This window comes from Zychaea mexicana (assembly GCF_025766255.1).
Source record: "Zychaea mexicana strain RSA 1403 chromosome Unknown BDB00scaffold_55, whole genome shotgun sequence".
Lineage (NCBI taxonomy): Eukaryota > Fungi > Mucoromycota > Mucoromycetes > Mucorales > Lichtheimiaceae > Zychaea > Zychaea mexicana.
Window position 1 is genome coordinate 88,521 of NW_026516718.1, and position 25,168 is coordinate 113,688.

Genomic DNA, 25,168 nt, shown 5'->3' on the forward strand with positions numbered 1-25,168 from the left:
CTCGCAGACATAACGAAGGAGGGGTGGGGGCGCAAAATGGTACGAGAAGTTTTTGCTTTTCGCACGGGCGTGTGAGCTTACTCATACCAAATGACATGTTAAAGGGCTTGCACTGACATAAAGTGCTTCGTGTACCTCTTTGTCCCGTTTACTTTTTTCTTGACAATTTTTCTTTTGCCTAGCAGCATCACCCCAACATGGCAGCAACCAGCAAACAACTTCAGCAATCTACGATCGACATTGAGGCAGCCAGACAAAAGGCAAGCTTCCCGGTCGAGCCGTTGACGAACTACTTGTACGGCGGCCCAGAGAAGCTCAAGAAGATCGATCGCTACAGAGCACTTATTGCTAATGAGTCTGAATTATCCAAGAAGAAGGCTCCATTCCAAAGTCGCCAAGAGGTAAGGCTTTTCTTTACGACACTTTTCCCCTACACCAACAAAAGACAAACGTGTAGTTCTCAATGGAAGTAAAGACTGTCCGTTCTCTAACATTTTGTTCTTAATTAGCAACTCTATACATCTATTCACGCTGCTAGACGACTCATTGAAATCGCAGAAGAGCAGAAATTGTCGGGCGAGGAGTTCTTTGAACTATTTTACTATTCTGGGCTGTCGACTCCTGTAAGAAAACAGTGTTTTTTCTATACTTTCAAAGTTGGTTTGTTGCGCGAAGACAAATGGTTAATCAATTATGCAATCACATACGTTACCCCACACTCAGCTTGCTTTGAATTACGGAGGTTTTTATCAAATTACGCCATTTAAATAGCTGTCAAACTGAATATCAAGTTTTCATACCTAATGATTTCTTTCATTAGCTTTTTGGCCCGTTATTGAATCGCAGGGTACAGCGGAACAAACAAAGAAGTGGATGGAGGCTGCTAAGCGACATGCTATTATTGGCTGCTATGCTCAAACCGAACTGAGGTACCAGAATTAGAAATTAATAACTCACCCGGGTGTTACGAGCAAATACCATAGTAAAGTTAACCGCTCGTCCCATAGCCATGGATCCAATGTTGTGGGCTTGCAAACCACCGCCACCTTTGACGAGGCCACTGACGAATTCATTATCAACAGCCCTGACATCACGGTACTTGTATATACATGAGTTGGTCAACGACACTTTCTAAGTTTTTGGATTTTTATCGACATTAGGCTGCCAAATGGTGGATCGGAGGTTTGGGCGTTGCTAGTACCCATTCAGTTCTGCAGGTAAGTTAATAAAATGAAAGAAAGGAGATGCAGCTTTAACTGATCGGGTTTATTCAAATTATGGGTTATCATGATAGGCACAATTGATCATTAAGGGCAAAAACTATGGTCCCCATATTTTCATCGTTCCTGTTCGTTCGCCCAGTAAGTTGACCGCGATAATACTGTGCAATATGCTTCACTGCACATACTGTTATCAATGACTGAGCAGATCGATTATTCTATTAGTCGACTATAAACCAGTTAAGGGCGTCTCCGTCGGTGATATTGGTCCAAAGGCATACGGTGGTTTCAGCACCACGGATAACGGCTGTACGTACTGATCCCCTGGATATAAACATATAAGATGACTAAATCTTTCTTTTTTTAGATGCAATGTTTGCTCATGTGCGCATTCCCCGCGACAATATGCTTATGAAGTTCGCCAAAGTATCAAAGGCTGGAGAGTACACTGCACCTGTGCACTCAAAACTGTCCTATGGTAGTATGGTGAAATTGCGTGTGGGTATTCTTTCGGATGCAGGTTGGCGCCTTGCAAAGGCGTCCACCATTGCCGTTCGCTACTGTACTGCCCGCCGTCAGTTCAATGCCGGTAAAGACGGCCTTGAAGCCCAAGTCATCAGCTATTCCTCAGTCCGTCACCGATTATATCCCTTGATTGCAACTTCTTATGCTTTGATCTTGTCCGGTATGGGCCTCAGCAAAACGTTCAATGTCATGACCCAGCAGCTTGCACGCGAAGACGCTACTTTACTTCCTGAGATGCACGTAAGCAGCTGTGCATTCAAGGTGTGGAGTGCCCGTCGATCATCCGAAGGTCTTGAGGAGAGCAGAAAGGCTATGGGTGGCCATGGCTATTCGATTTTCAGCGGTGTTTCCGAACATTTCGCCAACTTTGTTCCCGCCAACACATACGAAGGAGATAACTTTGTGCTTTGTCAACAAGTGGGTCGTGCCCTCTTGAAGCAGCTTTCCAATATCGTCACAGGAAAGCCCCTCTTCTTAAAGTCTGCTAGCTACATGGAACTGCTCAAGTCCAACCCCACTGTGACTGTGGACGCTGCTTCCCTTCTCAACCCAGATGTTCAGCTCACTCTCTTTGGCTTGCGCTCTGCTCGTTTGGTTGCAAATCTCGGCCGTCAGATCCAAGAAGCCGGCCGCCCTTGGGAAGATTTGAACATGGAGTGCTGGGATATCTGCTTTGCCCATGCTGAATATCTTTTGCTCAAGCAGTTTGTTGATACTGTCCAAGAGTTTGCAAAGTCTCCTCAGCGCGCTGCCTTGGCACCCGTTATCAAGAAGCTGTCCGACTTGGTAAACGATAGAGTCTATACATCAATCAGTGGTGGTGTATGATAAATACCAAGCCTTAATAACTCTATATCTTTTGTTTTCTTGTTTAGTTCTTCTTCTCGATCATCACTGGCACTGGCTTGGCTACGTTCTTGACTACCCAAGCTCTCAATGTTAATGATGTCAATATCGTCCAGGAATCGTACCGCAACGCTTTGAACTCAATCGCTGATGAAGCAATTGGTCTCACTGACGCTTTCAATTTCACCGATGATGATCTTAATACTGCTCTCGGCCAAAAGAACGGCAATCCTTATGGCGCCCTTTGGGAGGCAGTTCAGACTAATCCTCTTAACAGCGACGAAGGAAGAGAAAAGCTCGGCGTACGTTCAAAGAACTCCATATTTTTTTTTTAAAAGAAAAGGACTTGTCGTTGTTTCTTTAGTACGCTGACCGACATGTCGTTCTTTTTTCTAGGAAATTATGAAAACCATTCTTCACCGCCGTGACAATCTTGACTATTTAAAGGCTGCCAAGTTGTGATGATGATCCACCATGCTGTTTGTGATGAAATTCGCTGCTATCACTATCGGGTAACATGGCAGCAAGAGCTTAAGTAATTTATTATTTTGTCAATATGTAAACACCCACCAACACATTACCTCCCTTATTCTCAGCATTATGGGCTCCGTTTATTACTCTCCTGGGCACTTAGAAGAATATATATTATTTGATAAAACGATGTTGTATGTGATAGCTTGTGTATCAACTGTTCCTAGTCTTGGGCACTTTCAAGCTGACAGCGTGCAATGATAGTAGCGATATATTTTAATTGAACGAAGAATGGTATGAAATTAATGGGGATCCGTTATACTTTGAAAATTGCCTACTTGGACCTTAAAAATCGGATTAGGTTTCGATCATCTGTATCCACTTTTTCCTGTGAGTACGAAACATTGGTTTAAAGATTATCTCACGTTGTCTTTTTTCGCTCAGATAATGTTTGATGTCTCGCCATCCATTTTTACTTGACAATCTAATATCATACCTTCGTCATTGCATCGTTTGTTGCCATTGACACGACCAATAGTTATACACATTCAAAACTAAATGCAGTAACGCTGTGTTGTGGGTCAATCGAATATAAGCTTTGGCTTTAAAAGAATCTTCTATAGCAACAAGAGGCTGTCTGTCTTGAGTATATATCATGTCTATGTGTATATATTGTCCTAAGGGTTCTTGATTTAATTTTGTGGCGTCGCCATTTCGCAGACGAATAGCTCAAACATGCTTGACATTTAGCTCAAAGTTGTGTGGTTCTATTGATCAGATGCCCCAAGTGTTTTGATATGTGGGGCCAATTTTGAAATATGATATCCTTTTGCATATAGAATCAAACATATCCCGGTGCGTTTATTATACAGTTTATAAGTTTTGCTTTGCATGCTGGAAAACAATAGAAGAAGGTGTAGTGTAATGTACAGAGAAAGGAGAGAGAGAGATTGGTAACTTTACTCGTAGTCGGGCTCGCTAGCAGGTTTTACAGCTGGATCAATACCGATCTGTTTCATTTTGACGGCGATCTCAAAGAGATAATCGTAGCACTCGGACATGGTCTTTGCCTTTTCCCAGCTTTCTAGAAACAGTCCGTACCAAAGTGTATTAGTCTCAAATACAGTATTCAGCAGTAGCAAGAAGAGTTTATGTTATGTCCGGTAGCTTGACTTCATTACCTCCCCACACATAGACGCCATGTCGACGAACAAGAACAGCGTTGGTTTCTGGATAAGCTTCCATGGCCTATTGTTCAGCAAAAGAAAATGTAAGAAAAGACCTTTGGGATCCAGCCAACGTAACTATAAAAACATCCTTTTCCTGACTCCCAACTCATCTTACCTTTGCCATGCGTTCGGTCAAATCCTCCTCTTCAGGTGTATTTTCAACAATGGGAACAACCAACTTGTCAAAGTATCGAAGGTTGGTCTTGGTGGTGCCTCGACGGATGCCCTTGATCATTTCTTGATGTGAGATTTCAAACGTTTCTCCGTGATAAAGCAACGTAGCCATGACAGCATTCTGCGAGTGGGTGTGGATACAGGCACCAGCTTCTCGCATGGTATACGCGTTATAAAATAGAGGTGTGCATGCTGAAGGCTTCAGGACCAAAGGCTTGCGGAGGAGTGTGCGATCAGCCAACGTCATGACGAACAAATGGTGGGGCTCCATGCGTTCTTTTTGCACGCCCGAGGGAGCGATATACACTTGTTCTCTACAAAATAACAAAATTCATTTGTTTTTAATGTTCTTGACCAGCAACAGCAAAAAAGAAACTAGTACTTGCGCAATTCGTAAGTGACTACAATGAAGTTTCACACAACATACCCATTGCGAATGCTAATACCACCACCGGTGCCAGTAACCCAACCGAGTTTATAGAAGAGTCTGCAAAGTTCAGGAATGAGATTGGCAGGGTGATGTGGGTCGTCCGATCGAATGAGTTCGTTGTTGTCCATTTTGTTGTGTCAAAAAAAAGGCTTTACAGTGCACAGACTTAAAAATTGCGTGATTTTTTGGTCCGATGATTTGACGTGATCAACTAACTGTTGACTTTTCACCTCCATTTGCTTTACTTTGTTATATTACAGTCTGCTCCTTCTGATATCGATAAGAGCCAGCTTTTTAGCTGCATTGCGTTATATATGATGGGGGTGCTTGAATGCGATTTGGGTACACCTTTACCAGATTACCCATGTATATAAAAACGGCAGGAGAAGGTCTGCAGAATAATTGAACTGATTTAATTTAGTTGTTGTTCAAGTGCAAGCATACAATTTCTATTTACAGTGACAATGTAATAGCAGCAGCAAAGTGGTGTGATAGAAGCTTATTGTTCAAGCTGCTGAAGATGTATTATGCTTTATTAGCTATTCTTCGAGTTTGAGGCTATGTTAATAAACTGCTGACAGTGGCGAAACCATTTATTGCAATAGTACAAGAGAATGAAAAGGTCAAGCGACCCCATGGTTCTGGAAAATCTGGAAAAGAGAAGGCTTGAGGTTATACTACATGCAAAGAAGCCAAGAATGAGAACAGACGTAGCAAATGCTTATTTAGTATTCTAGCCACGTTTTGTGTTCGCATGCATAAAAAGACCCCTTTCAAGATCAGGCTGATGAGTTAAAAAAATAGCTCGTGTAATGTAGCTCAGCTCGATTGAAAGTTGTTGAAAAAGAATTACTAACAGTAGTGCACACACTGTTATAAGCTACTATATCATGATCAGCGTGATCATCTTCTGCATCGGCTTGCTTGTTGTTCCAACTTCTCATATTGAACTAACTGTTTTTGCATCATTCCCAACTTTCGATACAAGGAAAATATAATTAGTTATTGTTGTTTTCAAGTTTTATCTTTCTTCCTAATTTTCATTTCGGAACGCGCACAAAGAGATCGACATCGTCATATACACACCATACTGTAATGGGAGATAGTTCTAAGGAATGCTGATTAATATTTATTTTATCTGTTGACGCAGTAACAGAAAGTACATAGCTGTAATGTGCATATTTCCATGATAATTATATACGATAGTGAGTTGAAAACCATTTCTTCTTTCCAAAACAATACCTAGCATCTGCAGCAAGCAAATCGGTGCGGAAGTCATTCAGCGGGAATACAGCAGCATACGCCTAGCCAAGGTCGTTGTGTATCAAGAACATTCTTCAAAATCAGGCTTTTGTTTATCTCGCTTGCGATCGGGAGTGTAAATAGAGTGGGGCGTAACTGGTTGCGGCGATGTTTGTCACGCAATCCCCTACTTTTTCTTTGTTTTTGGAAAAGGCAATACACAAAACGTGAGCTATGAGATATAGCCACAAAAGTGGGAAGTTCAACTAAATACTATGGCGTAGCTCCCCAATGATCATAAATGCCAAGGCATAAGACAAGAGAATAGGTAGCACTGGGCACGTGATGTTCCCCATTTGCCCAGAAAGAATAATGTATACGGATGTGCTAACGTAGTACGTCTTCCTAGGCGCCGCGGGTGCTATTAGACATCAGATCCCCAAGATCAAATGATGCCATATCCCTGGTACCATATCCTTCTTTCTTTATTATCCGAATGGAATTGGGAAGGGGTCCATGTGACACTGTGTTTGCGGCATAGACTTCTATTTATCCTGCGCATGTACGTATATTATTTATTATGAAACAAGACCCGAAACCATCTTTCTATTGATACTATAACATCCGCTCCTATTCCCCCTACTGTGTTTGACTTGATAAACAGCCCGCGCTTCCGTTTATCTTTTTCTTCATCTCTCTGCATAAAGAAAGTTCCACCGTAGAAGCTGCCATTGGAGAGAAATTAGTGTTCTATTGTCGTCGGAAAGCACATATCTTGTTATCCACCAGGCTTCAAATTAGACTCTAGTCTTTTGAGACGCACGACTTACCACGACGATGATAAGACAATAATCGCAGCGACGATGATCGGGGGCGTGCGGTTGGATTTGGGGGGGGGAGATAGGCTAGTAGTATACCAAGTTTTTGGTAAATAGAAAGCCAAGAGGAAGAACGAGCATATATTATCAATCGGGAAGTAGCATAGTGTGCCACCAGCTAAAACCAAACCTTGTGTTGTTGCACTTAGTACTAAACACTAACTATTACTATTGCTGCTACTATTACTAACACTATAATTATTATTACTGCTACTATTACTATTACTACTATTACTCCTACTACTCTTACTACTACAAACTACTACTAATATACTCTCGCCACGCCGTTTCTTTCTCCCCCACTTCCCTTCATTACATACTGGAACACGAGACAGCCTTTCTTAGCCGAAAGTTCTATCCACAGCTATCTTTGGGTATAATATGTAAACACTTGTCGCGCAACTTTCCATTTCTTTATAACACACTCTCTTTCGCTTTCTTCCATTTCTCTTTTTTCTTCCACTGTACACCATGAACAACGAAAGCGCACCGCTTCTAGGCAATGCTTCAGGGCACACGTCTCAAGAGAAGCCTACGATGTCTTCTTCCTTTAAAGCGTTTGTCACCTCGTCTAAATTCAACATTGTCTGTGTATTCATTCCGATCGCGCTTTTCTTTTCATTTTCTGGTGCTCCTGCTACCGTCGTCTTTACGCTCAACTTTATTGCAATTATGCCCTTGGCAAAACTGCTCGGCTTTGGTAACTATTTTCTCTTTTATTATTGCTGAACTCCTAGCAGGTCGCGCGCCGAGCTCCACAAAAATCAGTAACACACATACTTCTCATACTAGCCACCGAGGAGTTGGCACTCATGTCCGGACCTACAGTCGGTGCATTACTGAATGCCACGTTCGGAAACGTGGTTGAACTCATTTTGGGCGTCATTGCACTCAAAGATGGCTTGATTCGCGTGGTTCAAGGTTCGTGTTACTTTATTCGACATGCAGAAATTGTGGCACGCTGACACGTTCCCGCCTCTCTTCTTTATTTTTAGCTTCCGTCATGGGCTCCATCTTATCGAATATTTTACTGGTAACATTGTTTAGCTCGCTTTCTCCCAGCCCCAATATAGGCTCTTTGTGGGGTTTGAATGCATTTGGCTAACCGGGCTATCATCTGTAATGGTTACATTACTAGGTTCTCGGCTTTTGTTTCTTGCTCGGAGGCGTGGGCCGCGTCGAACAGCAGTTTAGCATGACAGGTGAGCTTTTCTTCCGCCCAACCGCCACATAACATACATCATGCATGATGGAAACTGCTCTTTAATGCCACCATCATCACCATTATCATCTTCACAAACAAAAGAAGGAAAAAATAATAAGCTAACGCACATTGATTTCACATTGCTTGGCTCAAATCGTCATTAGCTGCTCAAACATCATCCTCATTGCTTGCACTTACAACGCTTTCGCTTCTCGTACCTGCGGCATTTAGTGCAACTGCTGATACAGCCGAAGAGGCTGAAATTGGAATCTTGAACTTGAGTCACGGCACGGCGTTGGTGCTGTTAGTTGTCTATGGGCTTTCCCTGCTATTCCAGGTAAGGTTCGATTTGCTGTTTAAGGAAGGTCCCCCGACTCACGTGCTGATATTTTATACTTTTTGTTATACATATCACAGCTCAAGACACATCGCGAATTGGTAAGGTTTTACGGATAAGAGATAGCTGAGATGTGCTGTTGTCTGCTGTATGTGCTGTAAGTGTGTGATATGCTAAACGCCTGTTTGTTTTGTTTGTTTTGCTGCTGCTTTAGTACGATGCCGGTGATGGAAGTGAAGATGATGATGAGGAAGAGCCTACAACCACCATGACATTCTCCTTTCTTTCGTAAGTTGGTGGCTTCACACATGTGATGGGACTAGGGATAGAAAAGAGCTATATGTGAGAGTGCGCTGGTGAGTAGTCTCGGTAGTAACACAGTGTATTCTTTTCTTGTTTCAGACTGTTCGCCGTTGCTGGCCTCGTTTCCATCCACGCCGATTTCCTTGTCGGAGCGTAAGTACAAACTCTCGAGAAAACGTTTTAGCCACCGTCACTTACATGTTTACAATAGTATTGAAGGTGTAGTAGAGTCATGGGAAGTGAACGAAACCTTTGTCGGTGTCATCCTTCTTCCCATCATTGGAAAGTGAGTACAAGTGGAATATACTCTCTCTCTCTCTGTGTTGAAGTCCTTACTAATCGATGGTCTAATCAATTACATAACATACTATAATAGTGCTGCCGAGCACGTCAGCTCAGTCACATTCGCCATGAAGAACAAGATGAACTTGAGTATCAACATTGCCATCTCATCCTCCCTTCAAATCGGCTTGTTTGTCACTCCTGTTCTTGTCATTGCCGGCTGGATTTTTGGTCAACCCATGAGCCTCTTCTTTGAAGATTTTGAAACCGTTGTTTTGTTCTCCAGTGTATTGATTGTTAATTATTTAATTCAAGATGGCCACTCCAACTGGCTTGAAGGCACTTTGCTTTTGGTAAGTTAACTTGTTTTGAAAGCCTCAAAGGCCGATTTCTGGCAAGCAGACACTATAGGATTTTGATTCTAACAATTATTCCTAACTCCCCTTTCTAACTTATCCAGGCATCCTATACCATTATCGCCATGGCATTCTGGTTCCACCCAACAACAGCCTTCAGTGGTTAAAAAGAAATGGGACGGAAGGAGTAGTGAATCGATCTGTAAATTGTTCTTCTATTTTTTTTATATCACACTCTATCTTTCGCTATCGCATAGTTTTTGTCTTCTTTTACAACGCGGGAAGATCATATATGTATACATATTTCACATCAGCAACATTACATTGAACATATAAATAAAATATATAAATACAGTATCTATTTGTTTTCTCTGTAGTCGTAACACTTAGTATGCTATCCGTGCAAATGATGCTTTACTGGTTAGTTTTGAGAATCAAGAACTGTCGATCCCAAAGGCTGTTACCCCGCGTACACCTACTTGGCATGTTCGCTAGAAGATTTCAAAAAAAAAAGGACAAAGACAAAGGGGAGATCGACATCGATTAATTTCGGAATTGACCCTAATGAGGAGCAAAGGAGGAAAGGATTGTGCCACTGAACTACGTACAATGTTACTACATACTTACTGTATACATACAGAGCTTGCAGACTTGTTCTTTTTGGTAATAAATAATTTCGGGTTCCAGGAGGCAGTACATGCAGGACGCAACCTTCTCTCCTTTCCCGAAACCTAATATTCTGTTATATCTATAATATATACAGCGTATGCGTATGCGTGCGTGTAAAACGTACACACGTACGATAAAATTTGTAGAAGCAATTATTAGCTGTTACTGTGTATGCTACTGTAGCAGCAGCAGCAATAGTAATAGCTATGTACAGCACGATGTACTACGTACGCAAAGCAGGATAAGGTGAGAAAACATGTGTGAGAAATCAATCCAGGAATTGCACTGTATTGTACGACAAACATTATGTAGACTTGACGGTGCCAATACTCTGTAATGTATTTATCATCTCGAACGTGGTGGAGCAGGATACAGGTTCAAAGCTTTTGAGGGTCTACTGGGTACTATATAATACATTGTATAAATCAAACTAAAGGGTAGGAGATTTCCCCTTAGGAAAGAAACCTCTACTGCTGATAATCGGATGAGTAAAATGCAGTAAAATATGGAATTTTAATAGGTGGACGAGTACGTCGAAAGCTGCTGTATGCTGGATGCTTGCAGAATGGAAAGCAAAAAAGACCCGCGAATTGAAGTTTTTTGCAGCTTTATCTATTTTGCTGGTTACTATATACAGCTTGTAACGCTACCGGTGAGATCGAATGCCATGATTTGACCAGCAGAAGAGGTGTGAAGAAACAATGTTTCGTAGGGATCAAAAGTCATATCTCAATCGGATCAGCTCTACTACAACATCCAGTGCGCCGAAACATTGGGTTCATTGTTAGTTATCTAATATGTTGCACATACTGATTTAGTTTGATCCTTTGCTAATTTACCATTGGTTTGTCGTGTGCTCAGTATTAAATTTATAGAGCACGAGCGCAGCACTTCTTCATATCGAATATAGGCAAATGATTATAGAAGCAACCTTTGTAAAAAGTCAGTTTACAGAAAAGACACGTAAAAGGAGAACATGCTTCTTCTATTTAGACTATAATTAGCCTTCAAGTCTGTTCTTTGTTGAGATATGTTTCTTCTTTTTGCTCCTTGCCACATGGAGTCCTTGAACTTGCGAAAACAAAAGAGCTTTGATACTATGACTGCTGATCGAGATAATGAATATAAGCACTATGTTGAGCATGGTCATGCAGCGTATCATGATCGCAAGAAATACTGCTATAATTATCATCACTGATCTTATTACTCTATATCACCTTGCACCTTCTCCCCCAGCCCAACCCAACACCCCACCCCCATCATATGCTATATTACTACTACAACCACTAATATAAACCAGATATGCGGGATCGGCAGTAAGGGTGGGGTGGGGCAAATGTACGGGTCAGGCGACATTCGAATAACAGAAAGGAAAAGGATATTGCTCGATACAGATGACCCCTTCTCCGTTGTAGCTCGGTGTAACAAACTATCGCATAGATGCGCTAGCGTGATGTATACTACGTATAAAAGCGCTATTATATACGTGTTAAGCGAGTTGCAAAGCTTTTCTTGTCGCTGAGATTAAGGAGAAATTGGAATTCGAGGAGGACAATGTTTAAGCGAGCAGAATAGTTGCCCGCGAAAAGGGATGTTTTGGGCCTGTTTTTAGCTCATGAGACACATTGGGTTTGTCGATGGCTTTTGTGTCACTTGGCATGCAGCCCAACAGTATTTGTGTGATTGTGATGGTGGCAGCGTATGGAGGGTGTGTGTTTTTTCTCTCTTCCTAGTCTTCGCTTTTCTTATTCTCGCTGTCTTGTTTGCTCTTACTGCCCTGTTCTTTCACTGTTTTCTCTCTTTTCCATTTCCTTTTTCTACTCAACTTAAAAAGAAAAGTTTCTTTTCTTCTCGTTTCCTACACAAAAGTAGCACTCAATCCGGGATCTTCTTAAACCAATGTCACGAATCCCGTTAGATCTTGCCAAAGTGGGCAATAGCAACGGTAGCCGCAGTTGGGCCCTGAGCGATCACGATCATTCACCGCCAAACCAGCACAGTGGAGTTTTCGGGTCCGAGCAGGAACACGGCAGCGGCGAGCAAAAACAACAGCGACGCATGGATATTGACCGCGACGAGGCTGAAGCAGGATCAATTTTGATTTCTTTAGCCAGCTATTCGCCCCACTGTCGTTCTCAAGAAGCCAGAAGGCCTTCTTTGGTAAAGCCACAGAAAGAGAAACTTCCTTTCTTTCACTCTCAAATTCTACTAACGTGTTCTCACTCTTCATTGCATGTGCTTGCATATATATTATCAATGCAATAATACGATAGGATGAAAGTAGACGCCCTATGTCAATTCAAAGCTTGCTTGGTAAGCAATAACAAACAGAGGAAATTTCCTCAATAGATGCTTACTTATTATTCGAGCCATTCATCATTAAGCGAAATTAACCTTTATATCTCGGTATCTCAGATACAAAATCGGACCAACGTAATATTTCATCGACATCGAGCCATCAAGAGGTACACATTACAAGCAGTCAAAAAGAAAGATAATTTCGTATACAATTTTTCACCAGAGCTACTATGATAAAACAATTCAGGCTATTAGCTATGACCCAATGATGAGTATATCAGAGTATCGCCGAGATGAAATGCATACACGTGCCTCAGAACGATATGGTCCAAAAATCAATAGCGTGTAAGTTTTACCGTTCTTTAGGGCTGATTACTTGTCTAATTCTTCTATAAAAAGTACCAGCAAGCAAAAAACTCTATTTCCACCATTTAATTCCCTCGAAAGGACAACATATTCGCAGGTAGCAGATCTTATATAGCGCAGAAAGTGGTTACACATGATACTGACATATTCATGAAAATCATCCACAAAAAAAAGGCTACTGAGAACCTAGCGAAACAGCATCATCTAATAATGAGATCTTACCAAAGTCAGCCCATGACTGATCTCGAAAATTATGATGACCCAAAGCAACATCCAAAGATAAAACGAAACGCTCTCCATGCGTATATCAGCTACATGATCTACACTGATTTGAGTAACCATCAGGTAAATCTATTTCAACTTTTTTTGCTGTATTCACATAATTGCTTCAGCTCGAAAAAGGGAGCCATTGCTAATGATTGATAAAATGATTGAACCACAAGCCTTTTAATGGAAAGCTCGCTACGCCAAAGGACACTCCCACAGGATTCGCAGTGGTCTTGAATAACAACAATAACAGCAATCATTCCTCGGATCGTTCAGCTTACCCGTTTCCCTCCAGGACGTTTCAAAAGGTAGTACTTAGATTCTGTTTTATTGCTTCATGTAGTACTCATAAGATACATTACTAAGCTGATATCTTTCTCTCTCTGTATGTGTGTTATCTATCCAAAAAAAGATGAGCAACATACTATCTAATGATGCCCAACGCACAGAAACAACATCTGTTTCGTCTCATCGACCTTTACCAACCTCAACCGGATCTATGCCTCTTTTATTCAATCAGGGCGGCAATAGGAATAATACCACGGCAGATGCTTCACACCACCATCAAGTCCCGCAAACTAGCAACAGTATCCTTCATAGACCTTTGACTGCATACTTGCGTACAGCAACATCGCAACAGCACACCGAGCGACATCAACAGCGCGAAGCTCCTCCTGTACCATCGCCTGAAGATTTCAGACCACGCCCTTACGCATCCATGCCACTTTTGCCTGGTATGCCACCGAATCATGGAAGAAAGTTTTAAAGAAAAAGTTGTATATGATTTTTTTATACTTTAATGTGTAAATTGTATATATTTTTCTGGCAGGGCCAACTGTTTTATTATTTACATTGGAACGTTCGTGATTCATTGATAAGCTTTTACAATTGAGATTGAGGGCGAGGATAATGGCAGAATCGATCCTTGATTCTTGTTACCTAGTGACAAAGAAGGATGAAACACAAAGAGTCAGTTACCATAGTGCTGTTACTTCTTCCGTTTCCCAAATATAGAAAGGGGAAAAATTATCAGCGTCAACGTTACCTCAATGATTCCTTCTGTTGATGTATTAATGCTGTAGCGATGTCCCTCAACATTATGTACTGTATGGCTTTCAAGTACGTTTCCTTTGAAGAATCGTTTCTTGTTGCTATCCCAGATTGCTTCACTTCGTTGCCATTCAAAATCAAATGGCGGAACACCAACCAAATCTACATTGGCTTGAACCATATCCCCTGTACATTATAGATAAATTGGATATTATGAGTACCGACGAGTGATGTAGCAAATCACTGATAATGATGATGCCAAGGGGACTGTTTCTTTACCTTCGCGGATGTTTTCAATAATCTCCCTGCCGCCACTGACAAGTGATGATGGGATCTCGTGGATGGACTTGGTCATATCCTTGGGGAAAGAGCGGCACTTGTTTCGCTGATCGCCCACGGAAACAATCGTAAGGTTACCAGGCTTATCTGCGATCATGGTGAGTCTTGAAGTCTGCGATTTGACCTTTTCGTTACGACCGTTGAATTGGTATGCTATATCAAAATCGACGCACATATTAAGACAATTTGCTCCAGAACATGAGTATACCTCCATCTAAATCACTATCACTACAACTTACATATAGTGAATGGTCCAACGCCAGATAAGCTATACTCGAGAGTATCACCAACACAATGCTCAGCACATGACTCAGCGGGCACGATAGTAGCAATATCTTGTGCTTCGATCGACAACACAGATTCGGGGCCGCTGGCTTCTGCACTGCATCCATTTCCATCTCTTACATTCAAAAGATGCAACTCGTAGTGTCCAGGGGTCGTCACTTCGTCGGTAAGCTCCAGCTTGAATTTGTTTGCGTTGATATCGTTGAACTGGATCGTTTTGCCATACTTTTCAGATTGATGCTTAAGACCGAGACGAACAGAGAATGGTGCCTGGCCCTTTAGTTCCAACCAAATTGCGCCAATGTCATCCGAGTCAAACGTGTCGCCAACGCATACAGTGCGTGCGTATCGGGACTTGGTAGGGAACTTGACGGATGGAATAGGATGAACATTTTGTTCCAGAACCAAAGGCGGTGAAAGCTTAAATGGATTGGTGTAGCGCTGATCTGCGATCTTATTGAAGCTGTACTTGTATTTGCCGCTTTCTTGCGTTCGTAAACCGATCCAGTTCTTGGTAAGACCCGAACGGATCTCGTCAGATCCGAGGAAGTTGGAGCTGCGTTGGCCAGTTGGGGTAAAATATTGATCATATGCGCAGTAATAAGGTCCATGCCCTAAATAAAGACATAAAACATGATCATGTAAGCAAAATAGACTTGTCACAATTTTTAAAAGAAGCACAATTATGTCACATACCGGTGAACTGGATATCAATAGCATCGTTAACACCTTCACAGACAGCTTGTCGTTCAAAGACGCCATCAGCTCTTTGTGTGACCTGATCCTCCACAAACGACAGTTTCGGCTTATCAATCCAGCGGACGGTGTATGTTGGAGGCAGAGCATCACCTTTACAAATAGAATCCTCGACACTGAGTAACTCGTATGTTCCCACTTTCTTGACCTCCACTTGAGCATTAGGATCACGAAGCGACAGGCTTCGAACACCCTTGCCATCAGATTCAACGTTGCGATAGGTGATCTTCCAGGGTTCTTCACCAGTAAGACGCAATGGTAGTTTGGCGGTCTCTCCTTCTGCAACAAAAACGGTAGCGTTGCTGTCATCTTCTGTGTAAAAGAACACAGTAGGTCTATCGCGTCGTACATCAATAATCACGTCTCGAGCCTCCAATTCCTTCTCGCACTCGTTTGCATCACGAATCTATTTACCGTTATTTATTGTTAGCATCATAAATTTTCTTTCTCTTTCTTCATCCACATAGTGTTAAACTTAATGATATAATAGCAAATGCGTTTACCTTGACCAGTGAAACAACGTGATGACCAGCGCTTTCCAAACGGGGGACCTTAATAGTGTACTGGTTCCCTTCAACAACATCCGAATACATTTGCTTTGCAAAAGTCCAGGTTAGCAAGAAAGGACCACTTCCACTAAGTGCCACATCCAGCTCAACGTCGTCGCCGATACAAGTGCGAATCGATTGCAAGGCCTTCATGTTGCCAGTGAACTTGGCGTCTGGTTGAGGATGTACGATCTGCTTGATGGACTGAACATTTGTTTCACGGTTCTTGTAGTTGCGGTCATCCAGCGATAGAAATTCGTACGTGTATCCACTGACGGATAATGATTAATAGGTAAATTAATGTGTTTAAAAGGCGAAAATTACTATACATCTATTTCGATATGTAAGCTTACCCGCTAGAGGTAGGAAGGTAACTAAAGAGGAAGCGAGATCGGTCGACACGCTCTCTCTTTTTCTCCACCACAGTCTTTCGCTTTCCGTTGTTTTTGACAACCTGATATTCAAAAGTATAAGGAGGTGCACCTACAAACCAAAACAAAACAGTTGGGTTAATTATTAGAACAATGAATACCTTATCTCTCTCAGAAACTTTTAAAATACTATTCCCGTGCCAGCTGTCATTACCTTCAAATTCGACGGCAAAACGCATGCCAACCTCGCTATCATCAGCACACTCTGACGGAACCGGAGTTGCATCAACGCGGATTAGCGGAGGAGGAGGCTGAACAACTTGGCAAGTAGATGGGAGCAGGACGTCACCACGACAGAATTTGTCCGATACACGAAGGAGCTTGTATTCGCCAGGAGCGTGAGCCTTCAAAGATGATTTGCTGTCGCTTATCTGTGTTGTCTTTAGCTTCGTCGTGCCCTCGTCGACTTCCGAAGTGTACTCATACTCCAATTTCCATGGGCTCGAGCCTTCTAGACTGAGAGGCAGGTTGGTAGAATCTTCGCCGATCAAGAGGTTGACAGGATCTGTGGCAGAACATTGGAACTGCACCTTTGGATGTCCGTGCACGATGAACTTATTCTTTACTGGATCATTGATTTCCACGACGTTGCCAACACCATCAATAACTCGATTAATATAGTAGACGTGTTCACCTGACTCCTTGAACGACAGATCCAAATTCATTGTCAAATGTTCCGTAGCTGCCCAATTAAAATTGTCCTGATGGAACGCCGATGTGAAGAATGCTTGATCAACTTCGGATAATCCATCTTTCATGCGCGTCAAGGGCGATTCAAAGTTCTCCGGTTGGATGCGATCCAATTTGAGCGATGATAGGCGCTTGTTGACATGCCGATTGTACTCCACTTTAAGCGGTGCCACACCAGAAACCTGAAGTTCGAGTGTTTCCTTGTCACCACTGCAGTAATCGGCCGTGCTGACTGGCGTAAATCGTGCTGTAGGACATACAAAGACATAGGCCAGTCTATTGTAGAATTGAACATGCAATCCATCTTTGCTGACAATTTCGTCCAGCTTGTAAGCGCCCGGTTCTCGTACTTTGATAACGTAGTATTCGAGTCCTTGCTTTCCGTGTCCAATCTCATTTGCGCGATGGATGTCCCGTCCAGAAAGTTCGAATACGGTGCTGGTTTTTGAGTCAAAATCATACCGAGAAAGAGAGATCGTGCTAGGAGTGGTGTTGTTCAGTACGACTGGTATATAGATGTTTTCTGTGCCGATATCGCGTTCCGGTATGCAGTAGGACTCGCCATCTGGATTTAATTTCGCAGTGCTAATATGATACCGTTGTCATGATATACATTAGTTGTTAATAAACCTAAATGTAATCATTCACTTGGTTTAAATTAATTGATAAAGTCTTACCCATAGGGCAAGATATGCACAGTATGGCGACCCAAGATATGCGAGGAGTTCTGAAGAATATCCTTGACATCGACCATTTTTCCTTTTGACACGCCCATTTGCTGGCTTTGGGATTCGCCTAGGATAAAAAGAGAAAAAAAATAGCTGTTAATGACAACGTGTCTTCGTGTACCTCATCAATAGCAAAACAGGTACAAACCCAAGATGACTTTGAGGAGGAAACCAAAGAATGCAACCTAAAAGATTTCAAGATTACGATCTGTTTAGTTTTTCGCAGAGAACAGTGACACCAAATGCATATATATCTTACTGGTTGAAAGACAAAAAGAAACAGATCAAGAAAGAAGAAACCGGCGATGATCAGCATAGTTTTTAAAGAACTGAACTGTAACCAAGGGATCTGTACGATCCAAAGAACCGCCATGTATAACGCATCGAGGATCCACCACCGTATAAAGATACCAGCGTATTCTTCGGGGTAAGAAGCCGCGAAATTAACTTGGAGTAGATCCGTAAGCTTGACAGTTTGTAATACAACAAAGATCGATAATGCATAGAGACGTTGTGTTGGGAATTCGATACTTGTAGACGGAATCAGAGCCCGCTGATGGGCAACGAGGGTCGCTGAGGAAGCATTTTGGCTCCCTCCTCCTTCTGGTCTCTGGGAAGCCTGCATCTGACGCGATTCCGTCAACAAAGAAAGAAAATAAAGAGAGGAAGAAGCGAACAACCAGCAACTAAAGCAGGAAAGAAGAAAAGAGGTATTAAACGCGTGAATTCACCACTTGTAAAATATTTTCGAGTCACGCTCAGCTACGGCATAATTACACATCCGCAATGAGCCTATACTAGCTGAAAGAACTAAGGAAATAAACACAAATTGGAAGATGATGTTTGGTCTCGCTGCTTCTATAGTAATGCCTAAGGCACTGTGAACATGCACACTAACCTTGGGATGGCCTTTGGGAACAGCATCACTAGCCAACCCAAGCGTCCGACAATATTGCGCATGTTCTCTTCCGTGATATTCCGAAGGCCTCTTGTGCCTTCATTGCAAAACTTGTTATTATCATATATTCTTTTTAAACAAAGAAAAAAGCGTATCAGTGGGAGAGTTTAAACGTGCAATCTATTATCTTTGCGTTTACAACCATATCTCGGGTTGGTATATACCATTTTTTCTCTACCAGCGATATCTTTTTCTGATATCTGCTGGATAGACTTGATCCAACAATAATCATTATAGAGCACATCGCATCAAACGAATCTTGGCATTTTGTGAGTCACTATCGAGGTTGTTCCTTCAAAAGATTCAAAAGATTCTATAAGGAAACCTCTCCCACTTTTCCCCTTTCAGTTTTCTTTATTTTTTGTATGAGCCAATAGGCCACTCAGGACACACGTACAGAGCAGTGAACTGTAGAAAAAGAGAGAAAAAGAGATGATACAAGACCCGAAGCAAATGAATATGCTAACCAGGTTGAGATGTGTTAGTGTTTGGAAGATGCAGAGCAAAACTTTAATTATAGTTATATATGTCGCGTTTGCTGATGATAGAACAGAGCTCAAGGTAGTTTCGTGCAACGTTATCGATGGGCACAAAGCACATAAGGTTGTCATCGCGCAGAAATATCACGAGAAACATATGTAGGTATAGTAATCATTTTAATCATTTTCATATTGTACATGTATAATAAAAACGAGAATATGGCAAAATGAATGACGTGGATGGTTATGCGCGACAGGATATCCGCGCAGTGTTAGTTCTAATTGTTAAAAACACTCGTCCAGTCGACGTCGGAAATGTACTTTATAGATTAAGGGTTTATAGCCAGATTGAAGTCTTCCGTTTTCTTATCTTTTCCCTAGACTCTTTGTTGGATCCAGGCTTTACAGCGGCAAGTTTCTCTTTTTGGAACGGGTTTTCTATCTTTTAAGCGCATGTTTCGTCGCAACCTTAATAACGAACAATACAAGAAAACGTAAACTGTTATCGATCGTATTTGATTCTGACAGTCGCTGGTTCGACTTCAAAATACGTCTGAGAACGGCGACTTTTGTGGAGTTGAAGACGGGAGAATAGGAATGAGAATTCAAGGTAACGAGGAAGAGGAAAAATCCAGAAGATAATTATCATTTGAAGAACGCTTCAACGATTTAGGAGACCGGCTTAATCCAGCTTGTGCCGACGTATAATTGACCCAGGCTCTCTGCGGCAATCTAGCGGTGGTTCATCATCAATCCAGTTGAACAAGCACTTTTGAATTGTATATTGCATAGTAGTACTTATTATTCTGTGGCATGCTCGACAGTATGTAATAGACCTTTTTTTATTGATTTGATAAGAAACCAAACGCCTGCTGACCTCTCAATTATTTGTATGTACACATGCAGCTACAGATAATAATATTACACAATGCTTTTCATTTTTTATTCTTCTCTTGACACATATGTAGTTAGGATAGATCACATTTCGTCTTACTATACAAATTGGCGAAGTGATCTAGAATTTCGACTGTATTTTGGTCGTAAAAATATGCAGATACTGTAAAAAATGTTATATATGATAGCACTATAATAATACCTTTTATTGACATTTATCATACATATTTGCCTAAGCTATAAGCTACAGTATAGAGTATATGTCTAAACCAATAAATACGTTTTTTATATGACTCGTTTAGGCTGACCAGGAGTGAGCCAGCAGACCTTGTCCATAATGCTTTCTTCCTCAAAGATCTTGTGCAGCTCGCTGCTATTCTCTGCGAAATGCTCTCACGAATCAAAATAGATTGGCACCGGGGCATTCGCACCGAGGTACAAGTTATCAGCATCTTTTCTGCCTATAGTAGTTTGAAGATCTTCTTTGAGCAACGGTGCTACTGATGCACCAAGATGATAGAAACGGATACATGAGCTTATCAAAACCAGTTCATCCAAAAGACCATGACTTCGGAAATGTACATGACATTGGGCTCAGTTGTGCCAAAGTTGGACATTTTCAGTATAAAATCAGTGCATTCACCTTTGGGTACTCGCAGACATGAATTTCCTGTTACACTGAGAAACTTGGAGCCAATGGTTAGTGGCAATTGTTCCCAGGGTCAGATGCCGTGCACACCAAGTCCATGTTGCATGTTTTTTGCACCATTCATAATAGTATGTAGTCATTGTGCGCCGGGCCAGTAATCGTCAACATGGTCGGCATAGCTCTTAAGAGGAAGGGCGTCAATGGGAGAAAGCTGGTTGAGCGCAGAACCTCCGGGACTTTTGAGAACAATGATACCATCAACATTTCTGAGTCGCCAACAGCGAAAATAGAGTCACCCGTCAGTAAGGTGAAGCCAACAATTTCGAGAAGCATGGTGACTGACAATTTGGGTCATCGTCAGTTGACTCTCGAAGCTTGAGATGGTTTACATAGTAGTACGAGTGTGAGTGTATAATTAATGGCGCTATAAGTAAACGTGCTATTACATTTATGCAAGTTGAAACATAGCAATAATATTGATCCTTATCAGGAAAAAAATCCAGAAAAAATAAGAGAATCTTTATGGTTTCGCTGGTTCTATGTTTGGTTTTTGATGTCAGAAACATATATTTCGTTCTTTTTCCATCCCCTTAGCAATTACATGCTCAGCTTGGTAGTTTACGGAGATTACTGAGCAATTGGTAAGCATTAAGTAAGCATAAAGTAAGCATTGAGTAAGCATTGAGTTGGGATTTCAGCTGCATTTTTCTATCCTAGTGTATTTAGAAAAATTATCCATATTTACTACCACGGTCTTATTATACCGAGCTTTTTTTACCGCGATTTGTAGAATATTACATGCTTATAGATGAAACTAATAAAGCTCATGATGAGTTTCTTATCAATAGAAAGAAAAAGGTGGTGGGAGATACTCATGAGATGTATATGTAGGTGTACGCGTGTGTTGATTAATAGATATAGCTGTATCATACTGATAAAAGTTCAGTTTTTATACTAAGACGATTTTCATCGAATAGGAATACGTTTTTATTAACGCATAAATAAGAGTTTTTTAAGTAACAATATCAGTAGCAGCGAAAGAATACAGTATCAAGCCATATGGAAAGAAACAAAAGCATGATAGATAATACCATTTTAGCACACTCTTATATGACACAAACACGTAGCCAATGCAGCAGATAGAGTCTCGCTTGTATATTTTTGGCTTGAATGGCATAAGGGTGTTTATACCTCTATCGCTGCTCATCATGAGCTTTACAACTACGCCGTCGCTTCCTATCATGATGGCCAAAAATTTCGTTACCGCCTTCTAATAAAAAAGGCCGGCGAACCACTTTATTACAGCTTACGGCCTATTTAAGTATACATTCGTTCATGCGCAAAACATGAAGAACGGAGTCGCTGTTAAGCAGCTTGTTGACAGGGGACTCTTTTTCTTGCATAATACTCTATCTTAAATATAAATATTAAGGAGTGGTGGGGGGTTTTCATAAGCCAGGTAAGCCGCGAGCCAGTTCGTACCTAAGTCTTGCGTGCATAAGCAATGATTCGGTGATGACGAGCATTCAGGCGCGACTACAATGCTTTTGTGGTAAGTGTGGTAACAGGTATTAATTATTTGCCAAGATCTTGGAAGTAAAACAAAGAAAGATAATGATCAAAACTTGTTTACATATTCTACAATCAAAAGAGGAGAAGAGAAATGTGTCTTAGAAGAAAGCAGCAGAAGGGAAGCCTCGGACGCTGGATCAATAACGGAAGAACGGCATCAGCCTTGGACGAGAAGAGTTGACCGACAAACTGAAGGGAGTCACCACCCCAAGATCACTGGTATAAATTAATAGACCCCTCTCCGCATTCATTATTACTTGCCCCCATTCTGCTGAGAAATTGCTTCTGTGCGCTTCTTGGTGTACTTCTTTTTGATTCTCGGATTGCACCCATCACTTTAATCGCTATATATATATATATTCTATACTATGACACAGCTAGTAAAAAAACTGTGTCATACCTCAATTGCTGCATTTTCTTACTAACATTTATAAATTGTCATTAAATATCAGACATTACTGCATTAATAGAATGTGGGCTATGCGCGATAGTTATTTTTGTGATGTATTGCTGTTTTCCGACTTCTTTGCAACTGGTCATACACTACAAATGCACCTCAGTACGCTCAGTTGTTCAGTGACGATGATGATATTGAATTCAAGTAAAATAAATGCAGAATGTGTATATCAGCGGGACGCTATGTGCAGTTTAGAAAAAGATATATAGTATACTGATGGCAACTATTGGTTTCTGTGTCTATTTGTTAAACAATTAAAAATGCTGGAAGCGGCGATTCCAACAATGTTTGTCAAGAAGCAAGTGCCGTTTCAATTTCGAAAACGCATTGGCATTGAAATCCAGCCTTTTTCTTCATTATTAAAAACATGCAGTATCGACGGGTGAGCCCAGACTTCATATCACAGCAATAGCATTGCATAACTTGATTAACATGCTTTGGCATTAAAACAGCTACCGACTAACGACAACAATGATAACGACGTTGAGGATCCATTACGTCTTTCTGAATCTGAAGCACTTTCAACCGTTCATTCCAATAACAACAGCAGAGACTATCGTCCGGCAACAGCAATAAACAGTAATTATCATAACAACGATAACACCACATATATACCAGCATCACCACCATCTTATTCTTCTCGAGCGCCATCGTTAATACATGACCAGCAACAAGCAGATTTAGAAGAATCATTCGATGAACCTGACTCAGAATCTCAACGGTTGCTAAATTCTTCATCGCGGGACCACTTGCCTATACCCACCTCAACTACTTCGTTTTCCTCTACTTCTTCCTCTATTGCACCTGCAACGTTACCTGTGGCCAACGACGGCGTCTTTGCTAACATGTCGGCAAAACCAGAGTCTGAAAGGGACAAAACCGATGAAACACCTCCCGTAAGCACCCACGCTCACACTCGACTTGTTGAAGACGACGAGAAAGGGACACGTACAAACTCTTTCAGATCAGCTAATCATAATATATATATGTGTGTTTTTTAATTAACACTAATAGGCATACGAAGAAGCCGCAGCAGACACCACACCTCCGTACTGGCATACTGCTGTTGTTGCACCGACAAGCATAGGCGATTTTATTCTAATTGAAGGTTTACCAGCGGGAAACATGTTGCATTTTGGATGGAGCTTGATAAGTAAGTTGTTTTGATTTATAGGCGATATTGCGATGCAAGAGCAATATCCTTTAATCAAATGGGAAAACAACGTGAAACTAAAATCAATCCTATTTTCGAAATGTAGTTTCGGCAAGCTTTCAGTTCATTGGGTTTATGCTAACGTATTTGTTTCACACTACTCATGCTGGAAAGGTAAACTACAGACGCAAAAGGTCGGTGATCCTTGGAGGGCAGCTTAAAGACTAATATTTTACCATAATTAGAATGGTTCTCGGGCAGGCTTAGGCATCACATTCGTACAGTTTGGCTTTTACATCGGGAGTCGTAAGTGCTTTTATTAGTTGAAGATGGGCAGCAACTGATTAGTGTTTACTACTGTTGTCGACAACAAAACATGACAAAAACAATATTGCTAATTGATCGATTATCCTATTTAAACAGGGGGCCAAAACGAGGACGGAGAAGGAGGATCAGGGGGTGAAGAACTTGATGGTGACCAAGCAGATATTGTCGCCTATCTTTTAATGATATTCGGATGGTTCATCATCATCCGCTCGGTCGCTGATTACATCAGAGTGAAAAGGATGGAGAAAATCATTGCTACGCAACCATCTGCAGCTGAAAACATTGTCTAGCACAGCGAGATTATGTTGTCGAGGACAAAATAAATATCGCTTCATTAAGACATCGTCATATCATAATATTCTAAAAATACTGTTTCTTTTCCTGGCATAGTTGTGAAAGCTTCCATTAAAACTATCTAGAAAAAGATAATCTTCTGTGATCCATGGCAGTGGTCTGTACAGAAAGCTATGTTTCACACTTTAGATACAGTAGATGATAAGTAAACTTTGTCTGGGGATTGATAGAACACTTTTATTACAGTATGTGTAAATGCTGGTTTAGTTGTGAGAAGTTTTAAAGAGAACGTACGAGTTTTATTATACAAGTGGGAAGAGGTGAGAAATTGAAGAACACGATGACAATGATATCAGTGCCTGTCTATGTTATTTCTACTGCTCCTTGAGATCATCTGCTTGGCTATCATATAGGTGTCATTATCGATCACTTGAATCGTTTCTGCTGAATTTTCAAGGGTT

At 41.3% G+C, this 25,168-nt stretch overlaps 9 protein-coding genes across 9 annotated transcripts; 6 read left to right on the plus strand and 3 right to left on the minus strand.

The window, feature by feature from the left end:
- Nucleotides 1–88: 88 nt before the first annotated feature.
- BDB00DRAFT_475779 (acyl-CoA dehydrogenase/oxidase) lies at nt 89–2,896 on the plus strand. Its single transcript, XM_053117529.1, has 9 exons — nt 89–401; nt 510–623; nt 724–742; nt 821–929; nt 1,008–1,095; nt 1,161–1,217; nt 1,295–1,361; nt 1,446–1,529; nt 1,588–2,896. Exons 1-9 carry the CDS (start codon nt 198–200, stop codon nt 2,571–2,573), a joined length of 1,728 nt encoding a protein of 575 aa, XP_052977938.1. The 5' UTR covers nt 89–197; the 3' UTR covers nt 2,574–2,896.
- An 842-nt stretch (nt 2,897–3,738) lies between these two features.
- BDB00DRAFT_831690 (methylthioribulose-1-phosphate dehydratase) lies at nt 3,739–5,307 on the minus strand. Its single transcript, XM_053124142.1, has 4 exons — nt 4,893–5,307; nt 4,407–4,779; nt 4,244–4,310; nt 3,739–4,146 (listed from the first exon to the last, which is right to left on the minus strand). Exons 1-4 carry the CDS (start codon nt 5,021–5,023, stop codon nt 4,022–4,024), a joined length of 696 nt encoding a protein of 231 aa, XP_052977939.1. The 5' UTR covers nt 5,024–5,307; the 3' UTR covers nt 3,739–4,021.
- Nucleotides 5,308–7,552: 2,245 nt separating this feature from the next.
- Nucleotides 7,553–9,664, plus strand: BDB00DRAFT_883724 (Sodium/calcium exchanger protein-domain-containing protein; the record flags this gene model as incomplete). The annotated part of the gene is made up of 10 exons (XM_053128261.1): nt 7,553–7,715; nt 7,808–7,936; nt 8,011–8,048; nt 8,154–8,217; nt 8,384–8,584; nt 8,796–8,844; nt 8,959–9,012; nt 9,071–9,145; nt 9,236–9,494; nt 9,602–9,664. The coding sequence occupies 10 exons, from the start codon at nt 7,553–7,555 to the stop codon at nt 9,662–9,664; spliced, it is 1,095 nt and encodes a 364-aa protein (XP_052977940.1).
- Nucleotides 9,665–12,065: 2,401 nt separating this feature from the next.
- BDB00DRAFT_789333 (uncharacterized protein) lies at nt 12,066–12,664 on the plus strand (the record flags this gene model as incomplete). The annotated part of the gene is made up of 3 exons (XM_053120868.1): nt 12,066–12,326; nt 12,440–12,479; nt 12,582–12,664. 3 exons carry the CDS (start codon nt 12,066–12,068, stop codon nt 12,662–12,664), a joined length of 384 nt encoding a protein of 127 aa, XP_052977941.1.
- On the plus strand, nt 12,305–13,929 carry BDB00DRAFT_831698 (uncharacterized protein). The gene is made up of 6 exons (XM_053124143.1): nt 12,305–12,479; nt 12,582–12,809; nt 12,864–12,927; nt 13,005–13,175; nt 13,274–13,405; nt 13,510–13,929. Exons 2-6 carry the CDS (start codon nt 12,730–12,732, stop codon nt 13,861–13,863), a joined length of 801 nt encoding a protein of 266 aa, XP_052977942.1. The 5' UTR covers nt 12,305–12,479; nt 12,582–12,729; the 3' UTR covers nt 13,864–13,929.
- Nucleotides 13,930–18,632, minus strand: BDB00DRAFT_831699 (uncharacterized protein). The gene is made up of 11 exons (XM_053124144.1): nt 18,184–18,632; nt 18,073–18,109; nt 17,874–17,991; nt 16,661–17,781; nt 16,429–16,558; nt 16,031–16,346; nt 15,468–15,933; nt 14,726–15,385; nt 14,427–14,639; nt 14,143–14,333; nt 13,930–14,036 (listed from the first exon to the last, which is right to left on the minus strand). The coding sequence occupies exons 1-11, from the start codon at nt 18,547–18,549 to the stop codon at nt 13,980–13,982; spliced, it is 3,675 nt and encodes a 1,224-aa protein (XP_052977943.1). The 5' UTR covers nt 18,550–18,632; the 3' UTR covers nt 13,930–13,979.
- A 592-nt stretch (nt 18,633–19,224) lies between these two features.
- On the minus strand, nt 19,225–19,705 carry BDB00DRAFT_831701 (uncharacterized protein; the record flags this gene model as incomplete). The annotated part of the gene is made up of 2 exons (XM_053124145.1): nt 19,665–19,705; nt 19,225–19,520 (listed from the first exon to the last, which is right to left on the minus strand). Exon 2 carries the CDS (start codon nt 19,491–19,493, stop codon nt 19,227–19,229), a length of 267 nt encoding a protein of 88 aa, XP_052977944.1. The 5' UTR covers nt 19,494–19,520; nt 19,665–19,705.
- A 1,114-nt stretch (nt 19,706–20,819) lies between these two features.
- Nucleotides 20,820–21,283, plus strand: BDB00DRAFT_789335 (uncharacterized protein; the record flags this gene model as incomplete). The annotated part of the gene is made up of 2 exons (XM_053120869.1): nt 20,820–20,954; nt 21,041–21,283. The coding sequence occupies 2 exons, from the start codon at nt 20,820–20,822 to the stop codon at nt 21,281–21,283; spliced, it is 378 nt and encodes a 125-aa protein (XP_052977945.1).
- A 2,295-nt stretch (nt 21,284–23,578) lies between these two features.
- BDB00DRAFT_476003 (uncharacterized protein) lies at nt 23,579–24,887 on the plus strand. Its single transcript, XM_053117530.1, has 5 exons — nt 23,579–23,829; nt 23,948–24,086; nt 24,193–24,260; nt 24,332–24,392; nt 24,510–24,887. Exons 1-5 carry the CDS (start codon nt 23,779–23,781, stop codon nt 24,701–24,703), a joined length of 513 nt encoding a protein of 170 aa, XP_052977946.1. The 5' UTR covers nt 23,579–23,778; the 3' UTR covers nt 24,704–24,887.
- The last annotated feature ends 281 nt before the right edge of the window (nt 24,888–25,168 follow it).